Below are 24711 nucleotides of genomic sequence, written 5' to 3'. Positions count from 1 at the left end.
GGACCCCAAAGGTGACAAAGGGACCCCAAACCTTTTCCCCAAGGGAGGCTGTGGGCAATGGGGGGGACCCCAAAGGCAAAGAGGGGGACCCCAAAGGCAAAGAGGGGAACCCCAAAGACAAAGAGGGGGACCCGAAAAGCAATGGGGGGAACCCCAAAGGCAATGGGGGGAACCCCAAAGGCAATGGGGGAACCCCAAAGACAAACAGGGGGACCCCAAAGGCAACGGGGGGACCCCAAAGACAATGGGGGGACCCCAAAGACAAACAGGGGGACCCCAAAGGCAACGGGGGGACCCCAAAGACAGTGGGGGGGAACCTCCAACCTTCACTCCAGAACCCCAAAGATGCCAAAGGGACCCCGAGGGCAACAGGAGGGGACCCCCAAACCCCCACCCCGGGCAATTGGGGGATCCCAAAAACAACAGGAGGGGACCCCAAAGCTGCCAAAGCCCCCCCACCCCACCCCAAATCGGGGACCCCCCTCCTCAGCAGAGGCTGACCGGGAGCCCGTAGGCCACGGGGGCGGCCCCGATGAGGAATTTGAGTTTGGGGGCCTGGCGGGCCTGGGCCAGCTGGGCCAGCAGGGGGGTCCCGGGGCCACCCCGCAGCCACCCCCGCAGCAGCGCCTGCGCCAGCCGGTCCAGGTCCCGGTCCGTGACGTCCCACAGGTTCCCCAGCACCAGCGGGCTGCAAACGGGGTGGGACACCCCAAAAACGGGGCTGTGAGCACGGGGAGACCCCAAAAGCACAGGGAAACCCCAAAAGTACAGGGAGACCCCAAAAATGGGCTGTGAGCACGGGGAGACCCCAAAAGCACAGGGAGACCCTAAAAACGGGGCTGTGAGCATGGGGAGACCCCAAAAGCACAGGGAGACCCCAAAAATCCCCCCAAGTCCCCCCCAAGTCCCAGAGACCCCCCCAAAGGGGTTGAAACCCTCCCCCAAATCCCCAGAGACCCCAAAGCTCCGGAGTCCCCCCGAATTCCCAGAGCCCCTCAAAGCCCCAGATCAACCCCAAAAATCCCAGAGCCCCCCCCCCCAAGCCCCCCAAAATCCCTCCAGAACTCAGCACCCAGAGCCCCTCCCAAAAATCCCAAATAATCTGAAAGGATCCCAAATAATTCCAAAGGATCCCAAAGGATCCCAAACGACCCCAAACGATCCCAAACGACCCCAAACAATTCCAAATGATCCCAAGCGATCCCAAGGATCCCAAATGATCCCAAACAACCCCAAAGGATCCCAAAGGACCCCCAAGGATCCCAAAAAATCCCAAACAATCCCAAATGATCCCAAACGACCCCAAACGATCCCAAACGACCCCAAACGACCTCAAACGATCCCAAACGACCCCAAACAATCCCAAAGGATCCCAAACGACCCCAAGGATCCCAAAGGATCCCAAACAATCCCAAACAACCCCAAACGACCCCAAAGGACCCCAAGGATCCCAAACGATCCCAAATGACCCCAAACGACCCCAAAGGACCCCAAGGATCCCAAACAATCCCAAACGATCCCAAACGACCCCAAACGATCTCAAACAATCCCAAACAATCCCAAACGACCCCAAACGATCCCAAAGGACCCCAAAGGACCCCAAAGGACCCCAGAGGACCCCAAAGGAGCCCAAGCCCGCACTCACCACCCGGCCAGGACGTATTTGAGGACGGTCCCGGTGGGCTCGAGGTCGCCGCGGGGGGCGAGGGCGGCGCTGGAGCAGCCGAAGAGCAGCACCACGGCCTGGCACCGCAGCCGGGCCAGGCTCTGCCCGTCCAGCAGCCGCGCGCCCGCCCCGTGCCCCGCGTAGCTGCGGGAGCCCGGGTCACACCCCAAATCACACCCCAGATACACACACCCCAGGTCACACCCCAAATCACACCCCAGATACACACACCCCAAATCACACCCCAAATCTGACCCCAGGTCACACCCCAAATCACACCCCAGATACACACACCCCAAATCACACCCCAAATCTGACCCCAAATCACACCCCAGATACACACACCCCAAATCGGATCCCAAATCTGACCCCAAATCACACCCCAAATCACACCCCAAATCACACCCCAGATACACACACCCCAAATCACACCCCAGGTCACACCCCAAATCAGATCCCAAATCTGACCCCAAATCACACCCCAGATACACACACCCCAAATCACACCCCAAATCTGACCCCAGATACACACACCCCAGATACACACACCCCAAATCGGATCCCAAATCTGACCCCAAATCACACCCCAAATCTGACCCCAAATCACACCCCAGATACACACACCCCAAATCGGATCCCAAATCTGACCCCAAATCACACCCCAGATACACACACCCCAAATCTGACCCCAAATCTGACCCCAGATACACACACCCCAAATCTGACCCCAGATCACACCCCAAATCGGACCCCAAATCGGATCCCAAATCTGACCCCAAATCTGACCCCAGATACACACACCCCAAATCACACCCCAAATCTGACCCCAAATATGACCCCAGATCACACCCCAAATCACACCCCAGATACACACACCCCAAATCTGACCCCAAATCAGACCCCAGATACACACACCCCAAATATGACCCCAGATCACACCCCAAATCGGATCCCAAATCTGACCCCAAATCAGACCCCAGATCACACCCCAAATCAGATCCCAAATCTGACCCCAAATCTGACCCCAGATCACACCCCAAATCTGACCCCAGATCACACCCCAAATCGGACCCCAAATCGGATCCCAAATCTGACCCCAGATACACACACCCCAAATCACACCCCAAATCTGACCCCAAATATGACCCCAAATCACACCCCAAATCTGACCCCAGGTCACACCCCAAATCAGACCCAAATCAGACCCTAAAGCAGACCCAAACCAGCCCCAAACCCAACCCTAAACCAGACCCAAATCCGACCCCAAATCCGCCCCAAACCTGCGCCACATCAGCCCCAAATCCGACCCCAAACCAGACCCCAAATCAGACTCAAACCCGACTCAAACCCACTCCACATCAGCCCCAAATCCGACCCCAAACGAGCCCCAAATCCAACCCAAATCAGCCCCAAACCCGACCCTAAACCAGACCCAAATAAGCCCCAAATCCAACCCAAACCCGCCCCAAATCCGACCCCAAATCCAACCCAAATCCAACCCAAACCCACCCCAAACCCAACCCAAATCTGCCCCAAACCCACTCCACATCAGCCCCAAATCCGACCCCAAACCCGACCTCAAATGAGCCCCAAATCCGACCCCAAACCCGACCTCAAATGAGCCCCAAATCCAACCCAAATCAGCCCCAAACCCGACCCCAAATCAGCCCCAAATCAGACCCTAAACCAGACCCAAATAAGCCCCAAACCCGACCCTAAACCAGACCCAAATAAGCCCCAAATCCGACCCCAAATCTGCCCCAAACCCCCGCCACATCAGCCCCAAATCCAACCCAAACCCGCCCCAAATCCGACCCCAAATCCAACCCAAATCAGACTCAAATCCGACCCCAAATCCAACCCAAAGCCGCCCCAAATCCGACCCCAAATCCAACCCCCATCAGCCTCAAACCTGACCCCAAACCTGACCCCAAACCTGACCCCACACCCGACCCCAAACCCGCCCCAAACCCGACCCCAAACCCGCCCCAAACCCTTGTAGGGTTTCTCACATGTAGAGGTCGCGCTCCAGCAGCGCCTCCTGCAGCTGCTGCGGGCTCGGCGCCGCCCCCGACACCCCGCGCCAGCCCGGCTCGCTGGAATGGGGCAAAAACCGGGAAAAACGGGAAAATCGGGGGAAAATCGGGGGAAATCGGCAACGTCGGGGTGGAGAGAACAAAAATCGGGGGCAAAAGGGGCAGGGTTTGGGGTGCAGACCCCAAAATAGGAGGGAAAGGGACGGGTTTGGGGGGGATTTGGGGATCTCAGGGTGGTTTGGGGTCTTGGGAAGGATTTTTGGGGATTACGGGGAGGATTTTTGGGGTCCCAGGATTTTTGGGGTTCCAGAAGGATTTTTGGGGTTCCAGAGGGATTTTTGGGGTCCCAGGGGGACTTTTGGGGTGCCAAACCCATCCCCAGCTCTCAAATCAGGCCCAGAACCTTTCCTTGGTGTCCTCCTCAGTTCCCAGGGACTTTTAGGAACCCCAGGGAGATTTTTAGGGTCCTGGAAAGGATTTTTGGGGTCCCAGGGGGAATTTTGGGATCCCAGGGAGGTTTTTGGGGTCCCAGGGGGGATTTTTGGGGTCCCAAACCCGTGCCCACCTCTCGAACCAGGCCCGGAATCGCTCCTCGGTGCCGCTCAGGTCCCGCTGGGGGTTCAGGACGTAGAAGGCGCTTTTGGGGTTCACCCCCCGGCTCAGCACCGACCCCGAGCGCTGCGGGACGGGGGGGCCGGGGCGTGAGGGGACCCCGAGGGCTGGAACGGGGAGCTGGGGGTACCCCGGGATCTGGGAGTGGGGGATACGGGGACCCCAAACCCTGGATCCGGGTGTGACCCCAGTCCTGGGATGGACCCAGGTGTGACCCCAAATCCCAGGAGTGGCCCCAAATCCCAGCTGTGACCCAGGTGTGACCCCAAATCCAAGGTGTGGCCCCAAATCCCAGGTGTGGCCCCAAACGCTGGGAATGGGATCCAGGTGTGTCCCCAGTCCTGGGATGGATCCAGGTGTGACCAAAATCCCAGGTGTGACCCCAAATCCCAGGTGTGGCCCCAAATCCCAGGTGTGACCCAGGTGTGACCCCAAACCCTGGGAAAGGGATCTGGGTGTGTCCCCAGGGGTCCACAGCCCTGTCCTCAATCCCAGCCCTGTCCCAGCCGTGTCCCCAATCCCAGCCCTGTCCCAAATCCCAGCCCTGTCCCAGCCGTGTCCCCAATCCCAGCCATGTCCCAGCCGTGTCCCCAATCCCAGCCGTGTCCCAGCCGTGTCCCAGCCGTGTCCCCAATCCCAGCTCTGTCCCCAATCCCAGCTCTGTCCCCAATCCCAGCCGTGTCCCAGCCGTGTCCCCAATCCCAGCCGTGTCCCAGCCGTGTCCCAGCCGTGTCCCCAATCCCAGCTCTGTCCCCAATCCCAGCTCTGTCCCCAATCCCAGCCATGTCCCAGCCCTGTCCCCAATCCCAGCCCTGTCCCCAATCCCAGCCATGTCCCAGCCCTGTCCCCAATCCCAGCCCTGTCCCAGCCGTGTCCCAGCCGTGTCCCCAATCCCAGCCCTGTCCCAGCCCTGTCCCAGCCCTGTCCCAGCCGTGTCCCCAATCCCAGCCCTGTCCCAAATCCCAGCCCTGTCCCAGCCCTGTCCCAGCCGTGTCCCAGCCATGTCCCCAATCCCAGCCGTGTCCCAGCCCTGTCCCAGCCCTGTCCCAGCCGTGTCCCAGCCATGTCCCCAATCCCAGCCGTGTCCCAGCCGTGTCCCAGCCGTGTCCCCAATCCCAGCCATGTCCCAGCCATGTCCCCAATCCCAGCCCTGTCCCCAATCCCAGCCCTGTCCCAGCCCTGTCCCAGCCGTGTCCCAGCCATGTCCCCAATCCCAGCCCTGTCCCAGCCGTGTCCCAGCCGTGTCCCCAATCCCAGCCCTGTCCCAGCCGTGTCCCCAATCCCAGCCCTGTCCCAGCCGTGTCCCAGCCGTGTCCCCAATCCCAGCCCTGTCCCAGCCGTGTCCCCAATCCCAGCCGTGTCCCAGCCATGTCCCCAATCCCAGCCCTGTCCCAGCCGTGTCCCAGCCGTGTCCCCAATCCCAGCCCTGTCCCAGCCGTGTCCCCAATCCCAGCCCTGTCCCAGCCGTGTCCCAGCCGTGTCCCAGCCGTGTCCCAGCCGTGTTCCCGGTACCTGCCGGGCCAGCCCGTAGCGCAGCAGGAAGCGCAGCGCCGGCAGCCGCGTCACCGGAACCTCCCGGAGCATCCCGGTGCTCTCCCATGGGAGCCGCTGCAGGTGCTGGGATGGGGACAGGGATGGGAGTGGGATGGGATGGGACAGGGACAGGGATGGGGACAGGGATGGGGACAGGGATGGGGACAGGGATGGGGACAGGGATGGGAATGGGATGGGATGGGATGGGACAGGGACAGGGATGGGAATGGGATGGGATGGGACAGGGATGGGGATGGGGACAGGGATGGGAATGGGATGGGACAGGGACGGGATGGGGACAGGGATGGGATGGGGACAGGAGAGGGATGGGACAGGGATGGGACAGGGAAGGGGATGGGAACAGGGATGGAAATGGGATGGGGAGGGGACAGGAATGGGATAGGGATGGGGATGGGATGGAAACAGGGATGGGGACAGGGATGGGGACAGGGATGGGACGGGAATGGGGAGAGGGATGGGGACAGGGATGGGACAGGGATGGGACGGGGATGGGACGGGGATGGGACGGGGATGGGATGGGGAGGGGACAGGGATGGGAATGGGACGGGAATGGGACGGGAATGGGGATGGGGACAGGGATGGGATGGGAATGGGGACAGGGATGGGGATGGGGATGGGGAGGGGACAGGGATGGGGATGGGATGGGGACAGGGATGGGGATGGGATGGGGAGGGGACAGGGATGGGGACAGGGACGGTGTGAGAAGGGGCAGGAGCACGGGAAGGAGCAAGAAGAAGTCGTGAGGAAGATGAGAAAAATGAGGAAGATGTTGGGAGGAAATGAGGAAGAAGAGGAGGAAGGGGACGGGGAGGGTGTGAGGAGGAAGATGAAGAGGAGGAGAAAGATGAGGAGGAGGAGGAGGAAGATGAGAATGAGGAAGAGGATGAGGAGGACGAGGAGGGTGAGGAGGATGAGGAAGATGAGGAGGATGAGGAGGATGAGGAGGATGAGGAAGACGAGGAAGACGAGGAAGACGAGGAAGACGAGGAAGACGAGGAAGACGAGGAAGACGAGGAAGGTGAGGAAGACGAGGAAGACGAGGAAGGTGAGGAGGGTGAGGAGGACGAGGAAGACGAGGAAGACGAGGAAGACGAGGAGGACGAGGAGGACGAGGAGGACGAGGAGGACAAGGACAAGGAGGCTGATGAAGATGAGGAGGCTGAGGAGGATGAGGAGGATGAGGAAGACGAGAAGGATGAGGAGGATGAGGACACTGATGAAGACGAGGAGGCTGAGGAGGAGGATGAGGAGGACGAGGAGGAGGCTGAGGAGGCTGAGGAGGATGAGGCTGAGGAGGACGAGGACACTGATGAAGACGAGGAGGAGGATGAGGAGGCTGAGGAGGATGAGGAGGCTGAGGAGGCTGAGGAGGATGAGGAGGCTGAGGAGGAGGCTGAGGAGGATGAGGAGGCTGAGGATGAGGAAGCTGAGGAGGACGAGGACACTGATGAAGACGAGGAGGAGGATGAGGAGGCTGAGGAGGATGAGGAGGATGAGGAGGACGAGGCTGAGGAGGACGAGGACACTGATGAAGACGAGGAGGAGGATGAGGAGGCTGAGGAGGCTGAGGAGGAGGAGGCTGAGGAGGATGAGGACGCTGATGAAGACGAGGAGGAGGATGAGGAGGATGAGGAGGATGAGGAGGCTGAGGATGAGGAAGCTGAGGAGGACGAGGACGCTGATGAAGACGAGGAGGCTGAGGAGGAGGAGGATGAAGGCCGGGCTCTCACCTTGTCGAGCAGCAGCACCAGGGACCCCGCGCTGCCCCCGGGCCCCTCCCGGCGCCGCTCCAGGGCCTCGTCCAGCAGCAGCCGCGCCCGGAGCGGCCGGGCCGGACACAGCGCCGTGGCCAGCGGGCCGACATCGGCCGGAGCCAGCGCGGCCAGCAGCGCCTGCGCAGGGAGAGCCACAGCTGCAGGGGGGAGCCCGGATTGCAGGGGCACAGCCCCAAATTCCGGGAGCAGCACCCCAAATTCCGGGGTCAGAACCCCGAATCCAGCACCCCAAATTCCAGGGTCAGAACCCCAAATTCTGGGAGCAGGATCCCAAATTCCGGGGTCAGGATTCCAAATTCTGGGGTCAGGATTCCAAATTCCGGGGTCAGGATCCCAAATTCCAGGGTCAGAACCCCGAATCCAGCACCCCAAATTCCAGGGTCAGGATCCCAAATTCCAGGGTCAGGATCCCAAATTCTGGGGTCAGAATCCCAAATCCAACACCCCAGACTCCAGGGTCAGAACCCCAAATTCCAGGGTCAGGATCCCAAATTCTGGGGTCAGGATCCCAAATTCTGGGGTCAGGATCCCAAATCCAACACCCCAAATTCCAGGGTCAGGATCCCAAATTCCAGGGTCAGAACCCCAAATTCTGGGAGCAGGATCCCAAATTCCGGGGTCAGGATCCCAAATTCCGGGGTCAGAACCCTGAATCCAGCACCCCAAATTCCAGGGTCAGGATCCCAAATTCCAGGGTCAGGATCCCAAATTCTGGGGTCAGGATCCCAAATTCCGGGGTCAGGATCCCGAATCCAACACCCCAAATTCCAGGGTCAGAACCCCAAATTCTGGGAGCAGGATCCCAAATTCCGGGGTCAGGATTCCAAATTCTGGGGTCAGAACCCTGAATCCAGCACTCCAAATTCCAGGGTCAGGATCCCAAATTCCGGGGTCAGGATCCCAAATTCCGGGGTCAGAACCCTGAATCCAGCACCCCAAATTCCAGGGTCAGGATCCCAAATTCCGGGGTCAGAATCCCAAATTCTGGGATTAACACCCAAAATACTGGGGTCAGAATCCCAAAATCCAGGGTCAGAACCCCGAATCCAGCACCCCAAATTCCAGGGTCAGAATCCCAAAATCCAGGGTCAGAACCCCAAATCCAGCACCCCAAATTCCAGGGTCAGGATCCCAAATTCTGGGGTTAATGCCCCCAATTCCATGGTCAGGATCCTAAATTCCGGGGTCAGAATCCCAAATTCTGGGGTTAACGCCCTAAATTCTGGGGTCAGAATCCCAAAATCCAGGGTCAGAACCCCGAATCCAGCACCCCAAATTCCAGGGTCAGAATCCCAAATTCCAGGGTCAGAATCCCAAATTCTGGGGTTAATGCCCTAAATTCCAGGGTCAGGATCCCAAATTCCAGGGTCAGAACCCCAAATTCCAGGGTCAGGATCCCAAATTCCAGGGTCAGAATCCCAAAACCCAGGGTCAGGATCCCAAATTCCAGGGTCAGAACCCCAAATTCCAGGGTCAGGATCCCAAAATCCAGGGGCAGAACCCCAAAACCCAGGGTCAGGATCCCAAATTCCAGGGTCAGACTCCCAAAATGCAGCACCCCAAATTCCAGGAGTGCCCGCCCCAAGCCCCAATCCCAACCCCAAAGGCCGGACCTGCAGCAGGGCGGGGTCGGGGCTGTCCCAGCCGCATTCCCGGAGCTCCCGGAGCAGCCGGGACAATTCCTGCTGATCCAGGGGGGCCATCCCGGGGTCCCGGGGCAGCAGCAGCCCCCGCCAGCACCCCAAAACCTCCGACTCCAGGCTCTGGATCAGGCTCTGCACAAGGACAGGGAATCATTGGGAATGGGAACGGGATCTGCCGACCCCAAAAACGCCGGGAACGCCCGGGAAAATCCCTCGGGAATCACGAAAATCCCTCGGGAACCACAGGGGAAACCCCATGGGAATCCCGAGGGGGTTTTGGGGTGGGCCAGGATCCCGTTCCCGAGGGTTTTCCCAACATTTGGGGGTTTGGGAAAGGGGGAATCCCATGAAAAAAATCCCAGGGGGAATTCAGGGAAATCAGGAAATCCCAGGGGGAATCCCAGGGAATCCCAGGGGAGTTTTGGGGTGGGCCAGGACCCCGTTCCCGAGGGTTTTCCCGACATTTGGGGTTGAGGAAACTCCAGGAATCCCAGGGGAAATCAGGGAAATGCCAGGGAAAATCCCATGGGAATGCCAGCAGGAATCCCATGGGGAATCCCAGGGTGGCTTTTGGGGTGGGCCAGGACCCCATTCCCAAAGCTTTTCCCGACATGTGGGGGTTTGGGAAAAGGGGGAATCCCACAAGAAATCCCAGGGGGGAATCGGGGAAATCCCGTAGGAATCCCATGGAAAATCCCCCAGGGAATCGCAGGCAGGGGGTGGGGTGGGTTTGGGGTGGTCCAGGCCCCCGTTCCCAGGGATTTTCCAGGCATTTGGGATCGGGGAAGGGTCCCTGTGCCCCACCTTCATGCGCAGATCCAGCTGGGATCGCCGCTCCCACCACTCCCGGCGCTCCGTGACCCCGTTGGCCTCGCGCTGCTCCCGCTGGATGAGCTCGAACTCCCGGAGAACCCGGCTCAGGGGGGCCTGGAACAGCGGGAACGGGGGCAGCAGGGTGGATTTGGGATCCCTGGAATGGGGGAGACCCCTTTTCCCAGGAGCAGGATGGATTCGGGATCCCTGGAATGGGGGAGACCCCTTTTCCCAGGAGCAGGATGGATTCGGGATCCCTGGAATGGGGGAGACCCCTTTTCCCAGGAGCAGGATGGATTTGGGATCCCTGGAATGGGGGAGACCCCTTTTCCCAGGAGCAGGATGGATTTGGGATCCCTGGAATGGGGGAGACCCCTTTTCCCAGGAGTAGGATGGATTTGGGATCCCTGGAATGGGGGAGATCCCTTTTCCCAGGAGCAGGAGCGGGATGGATTCGGGATTGCAGTCCTTGGAATTGCAGGTGCCCCCCATCCCAGGAAAAGGAGGAAAAGGAGGAAGATGAGAACGAGGATGGATCAGGGATCCCAAGCCCTGGAATTGCAGCTGCCCCACCCCAGGAGGAGGAGAAAGATGAGGAGGAAGAAGATGGGGCTGGATCCGTGACCCCAAACCCTGGAATTGCAGCTGCCCCCACCCCAGGAGGAGGATGAGGAGGAGGAGAATGAGCAAGATGAGGAGGATGAGGATGGGGTTGGATCCATGATCCCAATCCCTGGAATTGCGGCTGCCCCTGCCCCAGAATGAGGATGAGGAGGAAGATGAGGATGAGGATGGGGCTGGATCCATGATCCCAATCCCTGGAATTGCAGCTGCCCCACCCCAGGAGGAGGAGGATGAGGATGAGGATGAGGTTGAGGTTGGATCCGTGATCCCAATCCCTGGAATTGCGGCTGCCCCACCCCAGGAGAAGGAGGATGAGGAGGATGAGGATGAGGATGAGGAGGCTGAGGCCGAAGGCGGCTCCCGCTGACCTCGGAGCGCTCCGTGGGGATGCGGACGCTGAGGGGCTCCCGGTCCCGCTCCAGCCGGGTCAGCAGCAGCGCGTCCCCGACGGCCCCGGGGCTGGCACCGGCCAGGGCCAGCTGGCACACGGTGACGCCTGCGGGGACACGCCGGGCTGGGGACGCTCCCGCGGCAGCTGCCCCGAAATTCCACCCCATGGAACCCCCGAGGCTGGAAAAGCTCCCGGACCAGACCCCACCCACCGCCCCCATCCAAAGCCACCCCCGTGTGCCCAGGTGCCACTCCCGTGTCCCCAGGTGCCACCTCTGTGTCTCCAAGTGCCACTCCCGTGTGCCCAGGTGCCACCTCCGTGTGCCCAAGTGCCACCTCTGTGTCCCCAGGTGCCACCCCCGTGTCCCCAGGTGCCACCTCTGTGTCCCCAGGTGCCACCCCCCCTGTCTCCAAGTGCCACTCCCGTGTCTCCAAGTGCCATCCCCATGTCCCCAAGTGCCACCTCCGTGTGCCCAGGTGCCACCTCCATGTCCCCAAGTGCCACCTCCGTGTCCCCAACTGCCACCCCCCTGTCTCCAAGTGCCACTCTCGTGTCTCCAAGTGCCACCTCCCTGTCCCCAGGTGCCACCTCCGTGTCCCCAGGTGCCACCTCCGTGTCCCCAAGTGCCACCCCCCGTCTCCAAGTGCCACTCCCGTGTCTCCAAGTGCCACCCCCCATGTCCCCAAGTGCCACCCCCCTGTCTCCAAGTGCCACTCCCGTGTCCCCAAGTACCACCCCCATGTCCCCAAGTGCCACCTCCGTGTCCCCAGGTGCCACCCCCGTGTGCCCAGGTGCCACCTCCATGTCCCCAGGTGCCACTCCCGTGTCCCCAGGTGCCACCCCCGTGTCCCCAGGTTCCACCCCCGTGTCCCCAAGTGCCACCTCTGTGTCCCCAAGTGCCACCCCCGTGTCCCCAGGTTCCACCCCCGTGTACCCAGGTGCCACCTCCGTGTCCCCAGGTGCCACCTCCGTGTCTCCAAGTGCCACCCCCGTGTCCCCAGGTTCCACCCCTGTGTCTCCAAGTGCCACCTCCATGTCCCCAGGTGCCACCCCCATGTCCCCAGGTGCCACCCCCGTGTCCCCAGGTGCCACCCCCGTCTCCAAGTGCCATCCCCGTGTCTCCAAGTGCCATCCCCGTGTCTCCAAGTGCCACCCCGCTCCTTCTCTGGACGCTCCCCAGGCTGCCCTTGCCGTTCCACAGAGGAGTTTTCCCTAAAATCCATCCCAGACCCCGGGATCCTTTCCCAAACTGGGAATTTGGGCTGTCCCAGAGCGGAATCCCCGGACTGACCGCTGGGAATGCGCCGGAGCTGCTCCCGGAACCGATCCCGCTGCGCCGGCCCCAAGCCCGAGGAGCTGAACTGGAAAAGCTCCTCGAGCTCGGCCAGGTGGGAATGGGAATGGGATTGGGATTGGGAATGGGATTGGGATTGGGAAGGGTCCTGGGAAGGGTCCTGGGAAGGGTCCTGGGAAGGGTCCGGGTCCTGCAGGGAAAGGCTCTGGAGCTGCTCCGAGACATCTCCTTCTGCTGCTTTCCTCTTCTTCCTGTGGGATCAGCCCAAAATCCCCTTGGATGCGGCTTAGGGGGGGAGTGGGATCAGCCCCGGCCCCGTGGGATCAGCCCCAGCCCCATGGGATCAGCCCCAGCCCTGTGGGATCAGCCCCAGACCCATGGGATCAGCCCCATCCCTGTGGGATCAGCCCCAGCCCCATGGGATCAGCCCCGGCCCCATGGGATCAGCCCCATCCCCGTGGGATCAGCCCCAGCCCTGTGGGATCAGCCCCATCCCCGTGGGATCAGCCCCATCCCCGTGGGATCAGCCCCATCCCTGTGGGATCAGCCCCAGCTCTGTGGGATCAGCCCCGGCCCCGTGGGATCAGCCCCAGCTCTGTGGGATCAGCCCCAGCCCTGTGGGATCAGCCCCAGCTCTGTGGGATCAGCCCCATCCCTGTGGGATCAGCCCCAGCCCTGTAGGGTGTCGGGATGGGGATTTGGGGGATGTGGGATATGGGATGGGGATGTGGGATTTGGGATGGGGATGTGGGATATGGGATGGGGATGTGAGATTTGGGATGAGCCCTTTCCCCATGGGACATTGGGATGGGGATTTGGGGAAGGAGGGAAGGAATAGGGGATGGGGATGTGGGATGAGCCCCCTTTTCCCAGGGGGGAATCCCCAATGGGGATTTTGGAAATTGGGGATTTTTGGGGATGAGCCCCTTGATGGTGACGGTCTGGGGACGAAAGGAGGGGACATTGGGGTGGGGACATTGGGGTGGGGACGGAGGGGAATGTTGGGATGGGGACATTGGGGTGGGGATGAAGGGAGGGGACACTGGAAGGGGCCAATGCAGGGACACTGGAATGGGACACTGGACTTTGGGGACACTGGAAGGGGACACTGGAATGGGACACTGGAATGGGACACTGGAATGGGACACTGGACTCTGGGGACACCGGACTTTGTTTGGGAACACTGGACTGGGACACCGGACTGGGACACTGGACTTTGTCTGGGGACACCGGACTGGGACACCGGACTGGGACACCAGATTTTGGGGACACCGGACTTTGGGGACACCGGACTTTGGGGACACCGGACTCTGTCTGGGGACACCGGACTCTGTCTGGGGACACCGGACTTTGTTTGGGGACACCGGACTTTGTCTGGGGACACCGGACTCTGTCTGGGGACACCGTCCGGCGCCGCGGCCGGGACCCACCGTGTCGTGGCGCGGACGATGGCCAGCAGCTGGTGGCGGGCGGTGACGCTCAGGGACTCTGCCAGCAGCCCGGCCGTGCCCAGCGGGTCCCGGTCGCCAAGGGCCAGCGCCAGCAGCTGGCACAGCTGCCCGTACAGACTGCCCGGCGGGAAGTGACCGATCCACGCCAGAGCCTCCCGCAGCAGCGACCGGACAGCGCCCAGCGAGGGCTCACCTGCGGGCACGGGAGGGCACGGAGGGCAGCGGTCAGCGGCTGGCACAGTGGTCAGCGGCTGGCGCAGCGGGCAGCGGTCAGCGGTCAGCGGAGGGCACGGCGGGCAGCGGTCAGCGGCTGGCACAGCTGCCCGCACAGCCAGTCCAGCAGGAAGTGACCAGGGCAGGGCTGCCCGCAGGAGAGCCAGGCCAGTGCCCACTGAGGGGTCAGTGGGGACAGAGAGGGGACCCCAGAGGGTCACAGTGGCCCAAGGGGAGGGCAGTGACCAGTCCAGGGCAGGGCGGGGCTGCCCAGCCGAGGGCCAGGCCAGTGCCCAGTGAGGGGTCAGGGGGGCAGAGGGGTCAGTGGGGCAGGGGGTCAGTGGGGCAGGGGGGTCAGGGGGGACAGAGCAGGGGACAAAGGGAAATTTGGGGGAAAATGTTCCAGGGTGGGGAAAAGGTTTGGAGAGAGAAAAGGGGGGGAAAAAGGGGGGAAAAGAGGGGAAAAAGGGGGGAAAAAGGGGGGAAAAAGGGGGGAAAAAGGGGGGAAAAAGGGAGGAAAAAGGGGGGAAAAAAGGGGGAAAAAAAGGGGGGAAAAAAGGGGGGAAAAAAGGGGGGAAAAAAGGGGGGAAAAAAGGGGGGAAAAAAGGGGGGAAAAAGGGGGGAAAAAGGGGGGAAAAAAGGGGGATGAAAAGGGGGAAAAAAGGGGGGAAAAAAGGGGGATGAAAAGCAGGAGGGGTTGGGGAAAAATGGGGAAGGGGAAAATTTGGGAGGAGGAAAAATTTGGGGAAAGGAAAAACTCGGGGGAGGAAAAGTTTGGGGGAAGAAGGGAAAGTTTTGGGGGGAAGGAGGGAAAATTTGGAGGGAAAAAGGTTGGGGGAAGAAACTTGTGGGGGAAAAAGAAGGAAAATTCCCGGAAAAGGGAAAGGAAAACTCCTGGAGAAGTCAGGACAGGCCCAGCTGGAGCTTTCAGCCCCTCCCCCAAATCCCAAATTCCCCCAAATTCCCCTAAATTCCCCCAAATCCCCCCAAATCCCCCGTGCTCACCGGGCTGGGCAGAGGGGCCGGACCCCTCGGGATTTGGGGGATCCCCGTTGTCCCTCTTGACCCCAATTTCTGGGATGTCCTTGCTGGTCCCACCTGGAAACGGGGGAAAAGGGGCAGTTTTGGGGTCAGAATGGGGCAGGGTTTGGGGTCAGAATGGGGTGGGTTTGGGGTCACAATGTGGGGGTGGGTTTCGAGTTAAAAAGGGGCGGGTTTGGGGTCACAATGGGGGGTAGTTTTTGAGTTAAAAAGGGGCAGTTTTAGGGTCACAGAAAAGGGCAATTTTGGGGTCACAATGGGGCGGGTTTGGGGTCACAATGTGGGGCAGGTTTTGAGTTAAAAAGGGGCAGTTTTGGGGTCAGAAAGGGGCACTTTTCGAGTTAAAAAGGGGCAGTTTTGGGGTCAGAAAGGGGCGGGTTTGGGGTCGCAAATGGGAGGCGGTTTTTGAGTTAAAAAGGGGCAGTTTTAGGGTCACAGAAAAGGGCAATTTTGGGGTCACAATGGGGCGGGTTTGGGGTCAGAAAGGGGCGGGTTTGGGGTCACAATGTGGGGCAGGTTTTGAGTTAAAAAGGGGCAGTTTTGGGGTCAGAAAGGGGCGGGTTTGGGGTCATAATGCAGGGTGGTTTTTGAGTTAAAAAGGGGCAGTTTTGGGGTCACAGAAAAGGGCAATTTTGGGGTCACAATGGGGCGGGTTTGGGGTCACAAAGGGGGGGTGGTTTTTGAGTTAAAAAGGGGCAATTTTGGGGTCACAACGGGGCGGTTTTGGGGTCAGAAAGGGGCGGGTTTTGGGTCACAATGCGGGGCGGGTTTTGAGTTAAAAAGGGGCAGTTTTGGGGTCAGAAAGGGGCAGTTTTTGGGTCCCAGAAAAGGGCAATTTGGGGTCACAATGGGGCAGTTTTGGGGTCAGAAAGGGGTGGGTTTGGGGTCAGAAAGGGGCACTTTTTGAGTTAAAAAGGGGCATGTTTGGGGTCACAGAAAAGGGCAATTTTGGGGTCAGAATGGGGTGGTTTTTGAGTTAAAAAGGGGCGGTTTTGGGGTCAGAAAGGGGCAGTTTTTGGGTCCCAGAAAAGGGTGGTTTTGGGGTCACAATGGGGCAGTTTGGGGGTCACAGAAAGGGGTGATTTTGGGGTCAGAAACGGGCAGTTTTGGGGTCAAAATGGGGCGGGTTTGGGGTGACAATGGAGAAGTTTTGGGGCCAACGAGGGGGCGATTTTGAGGTCACCATGGGGGAAGTTTTGGGGTCACAAAGAGGCACTTTTTGGGTTAAAAAGGAGCAAGTTTTGGGTCACAACGGGGGCAATTTTGGGGTCACAAAGGAGCAGTTTTGGGGTCAGAAAGGGGCAATTTTGGGGTCACCAAACGGGGACCCCCCAAAATCCCCCCAAACTCACCGGGGGCCCCCTGGGGCAGCGGGGGGAGCTCAAAGCTGATTTCTTCCTCCTCCTCCTCCTCCTCCTCCACGGCCCTCAGCGGGTCCCCGCTCCTCAATCCCAGAAAATTCCCAGTTCCTCTTCTCCTCCAAAATTCCACTTTGGGGCGTCTCCTTCTCCTTCTTCTCCCGGGGACCCCCAGCCCGGCGGGGGCCCCTTTTTTCCTTCTTTTCCAGAATTATTTGGGGTTTTCCCTTTTCCTTCTTTTCCAGAGTTATTTGGGGTTTTCCCTTTTCCTTCTTCTCCACAGTTTCCATCTGGGGGATCTCATTTTCCTTCTTTTCCACGTTTTCCACCTTGGGGATCCCCCTTTTCTCCTGATTTTCCACTTGGGGTTTCCCCCTTTTTCCCAGATTTTCCAGAGCCGTCTGTGGGATTCTGTTCTCCTTCTTTTCCACCTTTTCCAGTTGGGGTTTTCCCCTTTTCCCCCTTTTTTCCAGAGCCCCCAGTTTGGGGCTCCCCAGCTGCTCCTTCCGGGGCCGCCCCCGCCGGGGCCGGGCCCCAATTCCCGGGGAATTCCCGGGGGATTTTTGGGGCTGAACCCTCCGGGCACAGGAATTTTTCCGGGTGGTTTTGGGGGGATCCGGGGGGATTTTGGGCTCCCTCGGTGGTCGCTGTCACTGAAAGTCACCTAAAAAAGGGGTGGGGGGGGGACACACGAAGGGGTGGTTTTGGGGTTCAGCCCCAAATTTTCATCCCAAAATTTCCATCCCCAAAATGTTTCCTCGCCTCCCCATCCCGAAGTTTTCCACACTGAAGTTTTCTCCCCCCCCCCCAATTTTTCCCCCCATCCCCCCAAATTTTGCCCCTAAAATTTTCCTTCCTTTCCCAAACTTTGCCTCCCCAAAAGTTTCCCCTCCCACCAACCTTTTTTTTCCCCCCCAAAATTTTCCTCCCCCTCCTTCAAGTTTTCCCTCCCTAAACCTTCTCCTTTCCCCCCAAAAAATTCCCCCCCATTTCCCCCTCCAAAGCTTTTCCTCCCCAAATCCTTCTCCCATCCCAAACTCCCCCCCCCCCGGCCAAAACTTCTCCTCCCCAACCCCAAAATTTTCCATCCCCCCTAAACTTTCCCCCCAAAAACTTTCCCTCTCCCCTCAGAACTTTCCCAATTTCTCCCCTCCCCCCAAACTTCCCAAATTTCCCCCCCAAAACTTTCTGTTTCCCCCAAAACTTTTCCTCCCCAAATTCCCAAAATCCTCCATCCCTTCCCAAATTCCCCTCCCCAAATTCCCCTAAATCCTCCATCCCTTCCCAAATTCCCCTCCCCAAATTCCCCAAAATTCTCCATCCCTCCCCCCAAATTCCCTCCCCAAATCCTCCATCCGTCCCTGAATTCCCCAAATCCTCCATCCCTCCCCAAATTCCCCTCCCCAAATTCCCCAAATCCTCCATCCCTACCCAAATCCCCCAAATCCCCCAAATCCTCCATCCCTCCCCAAGTTCCCTCCCCAAATCCCCCAAATCCTCCCTCCCTCCCCCAAATTCTCTCCCCAAATCCCCCAAATCCTCCATCCCTAAATTCCCCAAATCCTCCATCCCTCCCCCAAATTCCCCTCCCCAAATCCCCCAAATTCCCTCCCCAAATCCCCCAAATCTTCCATCCCTCCCTGAATTCCCCAAATCCTCCATCCCTCCCCAAATCCCCCAAATCCTCCATCCCCCTCCAAATCCTCCCTCTCTCCCCAAATTCCCCAAATCCTCCCTCCTTCCCCTAAATTCCCTCCCCAAATCCCCCAAATCCTCCCTCCCTCCCCCAAATCCCTCACCAAATTCCTCAAATCCCCCAAATTCCCTCCCCAAATCCTCCCTCCCTCCCCAAATTCCCCTCCCCAAATTCCCCAAATCCTCCATCCCCCCCAAATCCTCCCTCTCTCCCCAAATTCCCTCCCCAAATCCTCCATCCCTCCCCAAATTCCCCTCCCCAAATCCCCCAAATTCCCTCCCTCCCCCAAATCCTCCCTCTCTCTCCAAATCCCCCAAATCCTCCCTCCCTCCCCCAAATCCCTCCCCAAGTTCCTCAAATCCCCCAAATTCCCTCCCCAAATCCCCCCCCAACTCCCCCCCACCCCCCGCTCACCCTGATCCGGGACTTGACCCTTCCCGGGATTTTGGGGGCCCTGCGGAGCCGGGAGCGGCCCCCGGGGGGGGAGGGCTCCTCGCTGAAGATGGTGAAGGGGGTCCTGGGCCCGGGGGGGCCCCGCGGCGCCCTGGGGGCTTTGGGGTGGGGGGTGCGGGGCCCCCCCGGCCGCAGGGCCACGGTGGCCACCTCGGTGTCCGAGTCGCCCACGGCGAAAGCGTCCCCAGCCTCGGGGGGCTTCACCTTCGGGGTCCTCCCCGCCCTGGCCTTGGCGGCTTTGGGTTTTTGGGGTCCGGCCTCGGGGGCGGCTTTGGGGCTTTTGGGGGGTTTTGGAGGGTCCGGGGTGGGTGGGGGGGCGCGGGGTCCAGGCCTGGGCTAGGATGTTGTCCGTGGAGCGGCCGAGGGCGGAGGCCAGGCGGCCGAGGGTGGCCACGGCTTTGGCCAGCAGCAGAGTGGCCACGGCCACCCCCAGGCCGGCCACGGGGCGGCTGTGGGACCGCAGCAGGGTCAGCCCCGACTCCAGCTCCTCGTCCCAAACGGGCTGGGATGGGCCGGTCAGGCTCTGCAGGGCCAGCGCCGAGTAGCCAGCGGCCACCAGCTCGGCCAGAGGCCCCGGGGGGGGCGGGGCACTGTGCCCAGGGGGGTCCCTGATCCCAGAGGGGTCCCCATTCCCAGGGGGGCTCTGGTTCCTGGAAGGGTCCCTGATCCCAAAGGGGTCCCCATTCCCAGGGGGGCTCTGGTTCCTGGAAGGGTCCCTGATCCCAGAGGGGTCCCCATTCCCAGGGGGGCTCTGGTTCCTGGAAGGGTCCCTGATCCCAGAGGGGTCCCCATTCCCAGGGGGGTCCTGCAGCTCCCTGTCCCCAGGAAGGTCCCTGTCCCTGATGCTGACCCCATTCCCGATGCTGACCCCATTCCCAGATGAATCCCTGCTCCTACAGGGGTCCTGCAGCTCCCTGTCCCCAGAAGGGTCCCTGCTCCTAGAGGGGTCCCCATTCCCGATGCTGACCCCATTCCCAGATGAATCCTTGGTCCTAAAGGGGTCCTGCAGGTCCCTGTCCCCAGAGGTGTCTCTGTCCCCAATCCCAGGGGTGTCCCCATTCCCAGGGGTGTCCCCATTCCCAGGGGTGTCCCCAATCCCAGGGGTGTCCCTGTCCCCATTCCCAGGGGTGTCCCTGTCCCCATTCCCAGGGGTGCCCCCATTCCCAGGGGTGTCCCCAATCCCAGGGGTGTCCCCATTCCCAGGGGTGTCCCCCCACCCCCGGACCCAGCCCCACAGCTCCCGCTCCAGCCGGGCACCGGCGCTGGCACACCGGGCCAGCAGCCGCCGCACCAGGGCCACCCCCGGGGCCACCTCCCCGGCCACCAAGCTCGCCCGGGCGTGGGCCAGGAGCCAGCGCAGCCCCAGGGCCACCAGGGCGGGGTCGGAGCAGAAGGAGCAGGAGCATCCCGAGGGATGGGACAGGAATTCCAGCCCCTTCCTGCCCTTCCCCGGCCGCAGCTCCGGCGAGGCCGTGAGAGCGTCCGGCTTGTCCGGCAGCGCGGCCGGAGCCAGGAGAGCCAGGGAGGGACCCTTCAGGAACTCCTCGTCCTCATCCCTGCCGGGATCGGCGTCGGGATCGGGGTCGGGATCGGGGTCCCGGGCTTTTCTCGGCTCCGGGAGGCCCTTGCGGAGCTGGATCTTGGCCGGGCGAGGAGGCTCCTGCGGGCGGCGGCGCTCTGGGAAGGAGGGAGGGGATTCAGGGATGGTTGGGATTCGGGGATGTTTGGGATTCAGGGGTGTTTGGGATTCAGGGATGTTTGGGATTCAGGGGTGTTTGGGATTCAGGGGTGGTTGGGATTCGGGGGTGGTTGGGATTCGGGGGTGGTTGGGATTCGGGGATGGTTGGGATTCGGGGGTGTTTGGGATTCAGGGATGGTTGGGATTCAGGGGTGGTTGGGATTCAGGGATGGTTGGGATTCAGGGATGGTTGGGATTCGGGGGTGGTTGGGATTCAGGGGTGTTTGGGATTCAGGGATGGTTGGGATTCAGGGGTGGTTGGGATTCGGGGGTGGTTGGGATTCGGGGATGGTTGGGATTCAGGGGTGTTTGGGATTCAGGGATGGTTGGGATTCGGGGATGGTTGGGATTCAGGGGTGTTTGGGATTCAGGGGTGGTTGGGATTCGGGGATGGTTGGGATTCGGGGGTGGTTGGGATTCAGGGATGGTTGGGATTCGGGGGTGGTTGGGATTCGGGGATGGTTGGGATTCGGGGGTGTTTGGGATTCAGGGGTGGTTGGGATTCGGGGATGGTTGGGATTCGGGGGTGTTTGGGATTCAGGGATGGTTGGGATTCAGGGGTGTTTGGGATTCCCAGTGCCCCAGGAACGGGATTTTAACCCTGGAGGGAATTCAGGGACGGTTGGGATTTTAACCCTGGAAGGGATTCAGGGATGGTTGGGATTCAGGGGTGGTTGGGATTCCCAGTGCCCCGGGAATGGGATTTGAACCCTGGAGGGAATTCAGGGATGTTTGGGATTCCCTCTGGAGGGAATTCAGGGATGTTTGGGATTCCCAGTGCCCCGGGAACAGGATTTGAACCCTGGAGGGGATGGAAGGGATGTTTGGGATTCTCCTCCCAGTGGGATTTGACTCTGGAGGGGATGTTTGGGATAATTTGGGGTTTTCCAGCCGCAGGAGGGGTCCAAAAACTCAAATCCTGCCCAAGGCTGATCCAGCTCCAGGCTGGGATCACTGGGAATCTTCCAGCCCCAAATTGGGAACCCTGGGATTCCCCCCATTCCCAGACTGGGATTTCCCCCCACTCCCAGACTGGGATTTCCCCCCATTCCCAGACTGGGATAACTGGGATTCCCCCCATTCCCAGACCGGGATAACTGGGATTTTCACCCATTCCCAGACTGGGATAACTGGGATTTCCCCCATTCCCAGACTGGGATAACTGGGATTTCCCCCCATTCCCAAACTGGGATTTCCCCCATTCCCAGCCCGGGATTCCCCCCATTCCCAGACTGGGATAACTGGGATTCCCCCCATTCCCAGACTGCGATAACTGGGATTTTTACCCATTCCCAGCCCAGGACTTCCCCCATTCCCAGCCCGGGATTTCCCCCATTCCCAGCCCGGGATTTCCCCCCATTCCCAGACTGGGATTTCCCCCATTCCCAGCCCGGGGTCCCCCTCACCGGGCGGGGGCTGGAGCAGGAACTGGGCGTGCTGGAGACGGGCCTGGCTCAGCCCCAGCTCCCCCTGCTGCAGCTCCAGCTGCGACTGCAGCACCAGGAACCACGAGCACCTGCGGGAAAACGGGGAAAAATGGGAAAAACGGGGAGAAAAATGGGAAAAATGGGAAAAACGGGGGGAAAACGGGGAGAAAAATGGGAAAAATGGGGGGGAAATGGGGGGAAAATGGAGAAAACAACAGGGAAAACCAGGAAAAAAAAGGGGAAAACCAGGGAAAAAACGTGAAGAAATAGGGAAGAAACGGGGGGAAGAAAAGGGGGGAAAAAGGGGGAAAAGGGGGGAAAAGGGGGAAAAAAGGGGGGAAAAAGGGGAGAAAAAGGGGAAAAAAAGGGGAAAAAAAGGGGAAAAAAGGGGAAAAAAGGGGAAAAAAGGGGAAAAAAGGGGAAAAAAGGGAGAGAAAAGGGAGAGAAAAGGGAGAGAAAAGGGAGAGAAAAGGGAGAGAAAAGGGAGAGAAAAGGGAGAGAAAAGCGGGGATAAGAACAGGAAAAAAGCAGGATAAAAGCCGGATAAAAGCGGGATAAAAACGGGATAAAAACAGAATAAAAATGGGATAAAAACGGGATAAAAGCGGGATAAAAGCGGGATAAGAATGGGATAAAACCGGGATAAGAATGGGATAAAAGTGGGACAAGAATGGGATAAAAGCAGGATAAAAGTGGGATAAAAACGGGATAAGAACGGGATCCCGGCCCCTCCCAAGGGATCCCGGCCCTCCCCAGCGATCCCGGCCCTCCCAAGGGATCCCGGCCCTCCCAAGGGATCCCGACCCTCCCAAGGGATCCCGGCCCCTCCCAAGGGATCCCGCCCCTCCCCAGCGATCCCGGCCCTCCCCAGGGATCCCGACCCTCCCAAGGGATCCCGCCCCTCCCCAGCGATCCCGCCCCGCCCCAGCGACCCCGGCCCTCCCCAGGGATCCCGGCCCTCCCCAGCGATCCCGGCCCTCCCCAGGGATCCCGGCCCTCCCCAGGGATCCCGGCCCCTCCCAAGGGATCCCACCCCTCCCAAGGGATCCCGGCCCTCCCCAGCGATCCCGACCCTCCCAAGGGATCCCGCCCCTCCCCAGGGATCCCGCCCCTCCCAAGGGATCCCGGCCCTCCCAAGGGATCCCGCCCCTCCCAAGGGATCCCAGCCCTCCCCAGGGATCCTGCTCCTCCCCAGGGATCCCGCTCCTCCCAAGGGATCCCGGCCCTCCCCAGCGATCCCGGCCCTCCCCAGGGATCCCGGCCCCTCCCAAGGGATCCCGGCCCTCCCAAGGGATCCCGGCCCTCCCCAGCGATCCCAGCCCTCCCCAGGGATCCCGGCCCTCCCCAGCGATCCCGGCCCCTCCCAAGGGATCCCAGCCCTCCCCAGGGATCCCGCTCCTCCCAAGGGATCCCAGCCCTCCCAAGGGATCCCGGCCCTCCCCAGCGATCCCGGCCCTCCCAAGGGATCCCGGCCCTCCCCAGCGATCCCGGCCCTCCCCAGCGATCCTGGCCCTCCCCAGCGATCCCGGCCCCTCCCAAGGGATCCCAGCCCTCCCCAGGGATCCCGCTCCTCCCAAGGGATCCCGGCCCTCCCCAGGGATCCCGGCCCTCCCCAGCGATCCTGGCCCTCCCCAGCGATCCCGGCCCTCCCCAGCGATCCCGGCCCTCCCAAGGGATCCCGCCCCTCCCCAGGGATCCCGGCCCCTCCCAAGGGATCCCAGCCCTCCCAAGGGATCCCGGCCCTCCCAAGGGATCCCGGCCCTCCCAAGGGATCCCGGCCCTCCCCAGCGATCCCGGCCCCTCCCAAGGGATCCCGCTCCTCCCAAGGGATCCCGGCCCTCCCCAGCGATCCCGGCCCTCCCCAGGGATCCCGGCCCCTCCCAAGGGATCCCGGCCCTCCCAAGGGATCCCGGCCCTCCCCAGCGATCCCGGCCTTCCCCAGGGATCCCGTGCCCGTGCCGGTGGCCACTGACCAGCGGGCGGCCTGCAGGTGCGCGGCCACGGTCAGTCCCTCGCAGCAGAAGGCGCTGGCCCGGGCCAGGAGCTCGCAGCGGCCCAGCAGAGCCGCCAGGCGCTGGCAGCAGCCCAGGGCATCCCCCAGCACTTGCCACTTGTGCAGCAGCGCCGCGCCTGCGGGACAGCGCCGGCTCAGCCGCCCGCGGGCCACCGAGCCACCCGTGGGCTCAGAGCCACCCGTGGGGCACCGAGCCACCCTCGGGCCACCGAGCCACCCTCGGGGCACCGAGCCACCCTCGGGGCACCGAGCCACCCGTGGGCTCAGAGCCACGGCTGTGTGGGCCACCGAGCCACCCGTGGGCTCAGAGCCACGGCTGTGTGGGCCACTGAGCCACCCACGGGCCACTGAGCCGCCCGCGGGCCACCGAGCCACCCGTGGGCTCAGAGCCACCCGTGGGGCACAGAGCCACCCTCGGGGCACAGAGCCACCCGCGGGGCACTGAGCCACCCGCGGGGCACAGAGCCACCCGTGGGCCACTGAGCCACCCTCGGGCCACCGAGCCACTCCTGGGTCACCGAGCCACCCCCCAGGCCACCGAGCCACCCCTGGGCTCAGCCACCCCTGGGCTCAGCCATGGCTGCCCGGGGCATGGAGCCCTTCCCGGGCCTTCCCAAGGAGCCCAACTCACTCCCAAGAGTCCCAACCCCTCCTGAGGGACCCCAACTCCTTCCCGAGGCTCCCATCCCATTTCCCATTTCCCACCCCATTCCCAAGGCTCCCACCCCATTTCCTGTTGCCCACCCCATTTCCCACCCTGTTCCCCGTAGCCCATTCCCCGTTCCCCGTTGCCCACTCCCCGTAGCCCGTTGCCCATTCCCCGTAGCCCGTACGGGCGGTGCCGGTCCCTCACCGCTGCCCGTTCCCCGTAGCCCATTCCCTGTAGCCCGTAGCCCATTCCCCGTAGCCCGC

General features: G+C 61.4%; 1 protein-coding gene across 1 annotated transcript in view; it reads right to left on the bottom strand.

Annotated features, from left to right (window-relative positions):
- Positions 1-486: 486 nt before the first annotated feature.
- Positions 487-24711, bottom strand: part of ESPL1 (extra spindle pole bodies like 1, separase) — a 46399-nt gene continuing 22174 nt past the window's right edge. Inside the window, exons 18-37 of the mRNA XM_068997501.1 lie at positions 23759-23915; positions 21765-21874; positions 19846-20297; positions 18952-19758; positions 18582-18848; positions 17047-17135; positions 16466-16671; positions 15078-15170; positions 13839-14052; positions 12582-12659; positions 12406-12512; positions 11092-11219; positions 10091-10213; positions 9257-9418; positions 7599-7760; positions 5827-5931; positions 4268-4380; positions 3679-3762; positions 1646-1810; positions 487-688 (exon numbers count right to left, since the gene is read on the bottom strand). Of these exons, the coding sequence (XP_068853602.1) occupies positions 487-688; positions 1646-1810; positions 3679-3762; positions 4268-4380; positions 5827-5931; positions 7599-7760; positions 9257-9418; positions 10091-10213; positions 11092-11219; positions 12406-12512; positions 12582-12659; positions 13839-14052; positions 15078-15170; positions 16466-16671; positions 17047-17135; positions 18582-18848; positions 18952-19758; positions 19846-20297; positions 21765-21874; positions 23759-23915 (3824 nt within the window). The remainder of the gene's footprint in view (positions 689-1645; positions 1811-3678; positions 3763-4267; positions 4381-5826; positions 5932-7598; positions 7761-9256; positions 9419-10090; positions 10214-11091; positions 11220-12405; positions 12513-12581; positions 12660-13838; positions 14053-15077; positions 15171-16465; positions 16672-17046; positions 17136-18581; positions 18849-18951; positions 19759-19845; positions 20298-21764; positions 21875-23758; positions 23916-24711) is intronic.

Source organism: Aphelocoma coerulescens, chromosome 29 (genome assembly GCF_041296385.1).
Source record: "Aphelocoma coerulescens isolate FSJ_1873_10779 chromosome 29, UR_Acoe_1.0, whole genome shotgun sequence".
Taxonomy (NCBI): Eukaryota; Metazoa; Chordata; class Aves; order Passeriformes; family Corvidae; genus Aphelocoma; species Aphelocoma coerulescens.
This window is presented reverse-complemented; position numbering and strand designations above follow the sequence as displayed.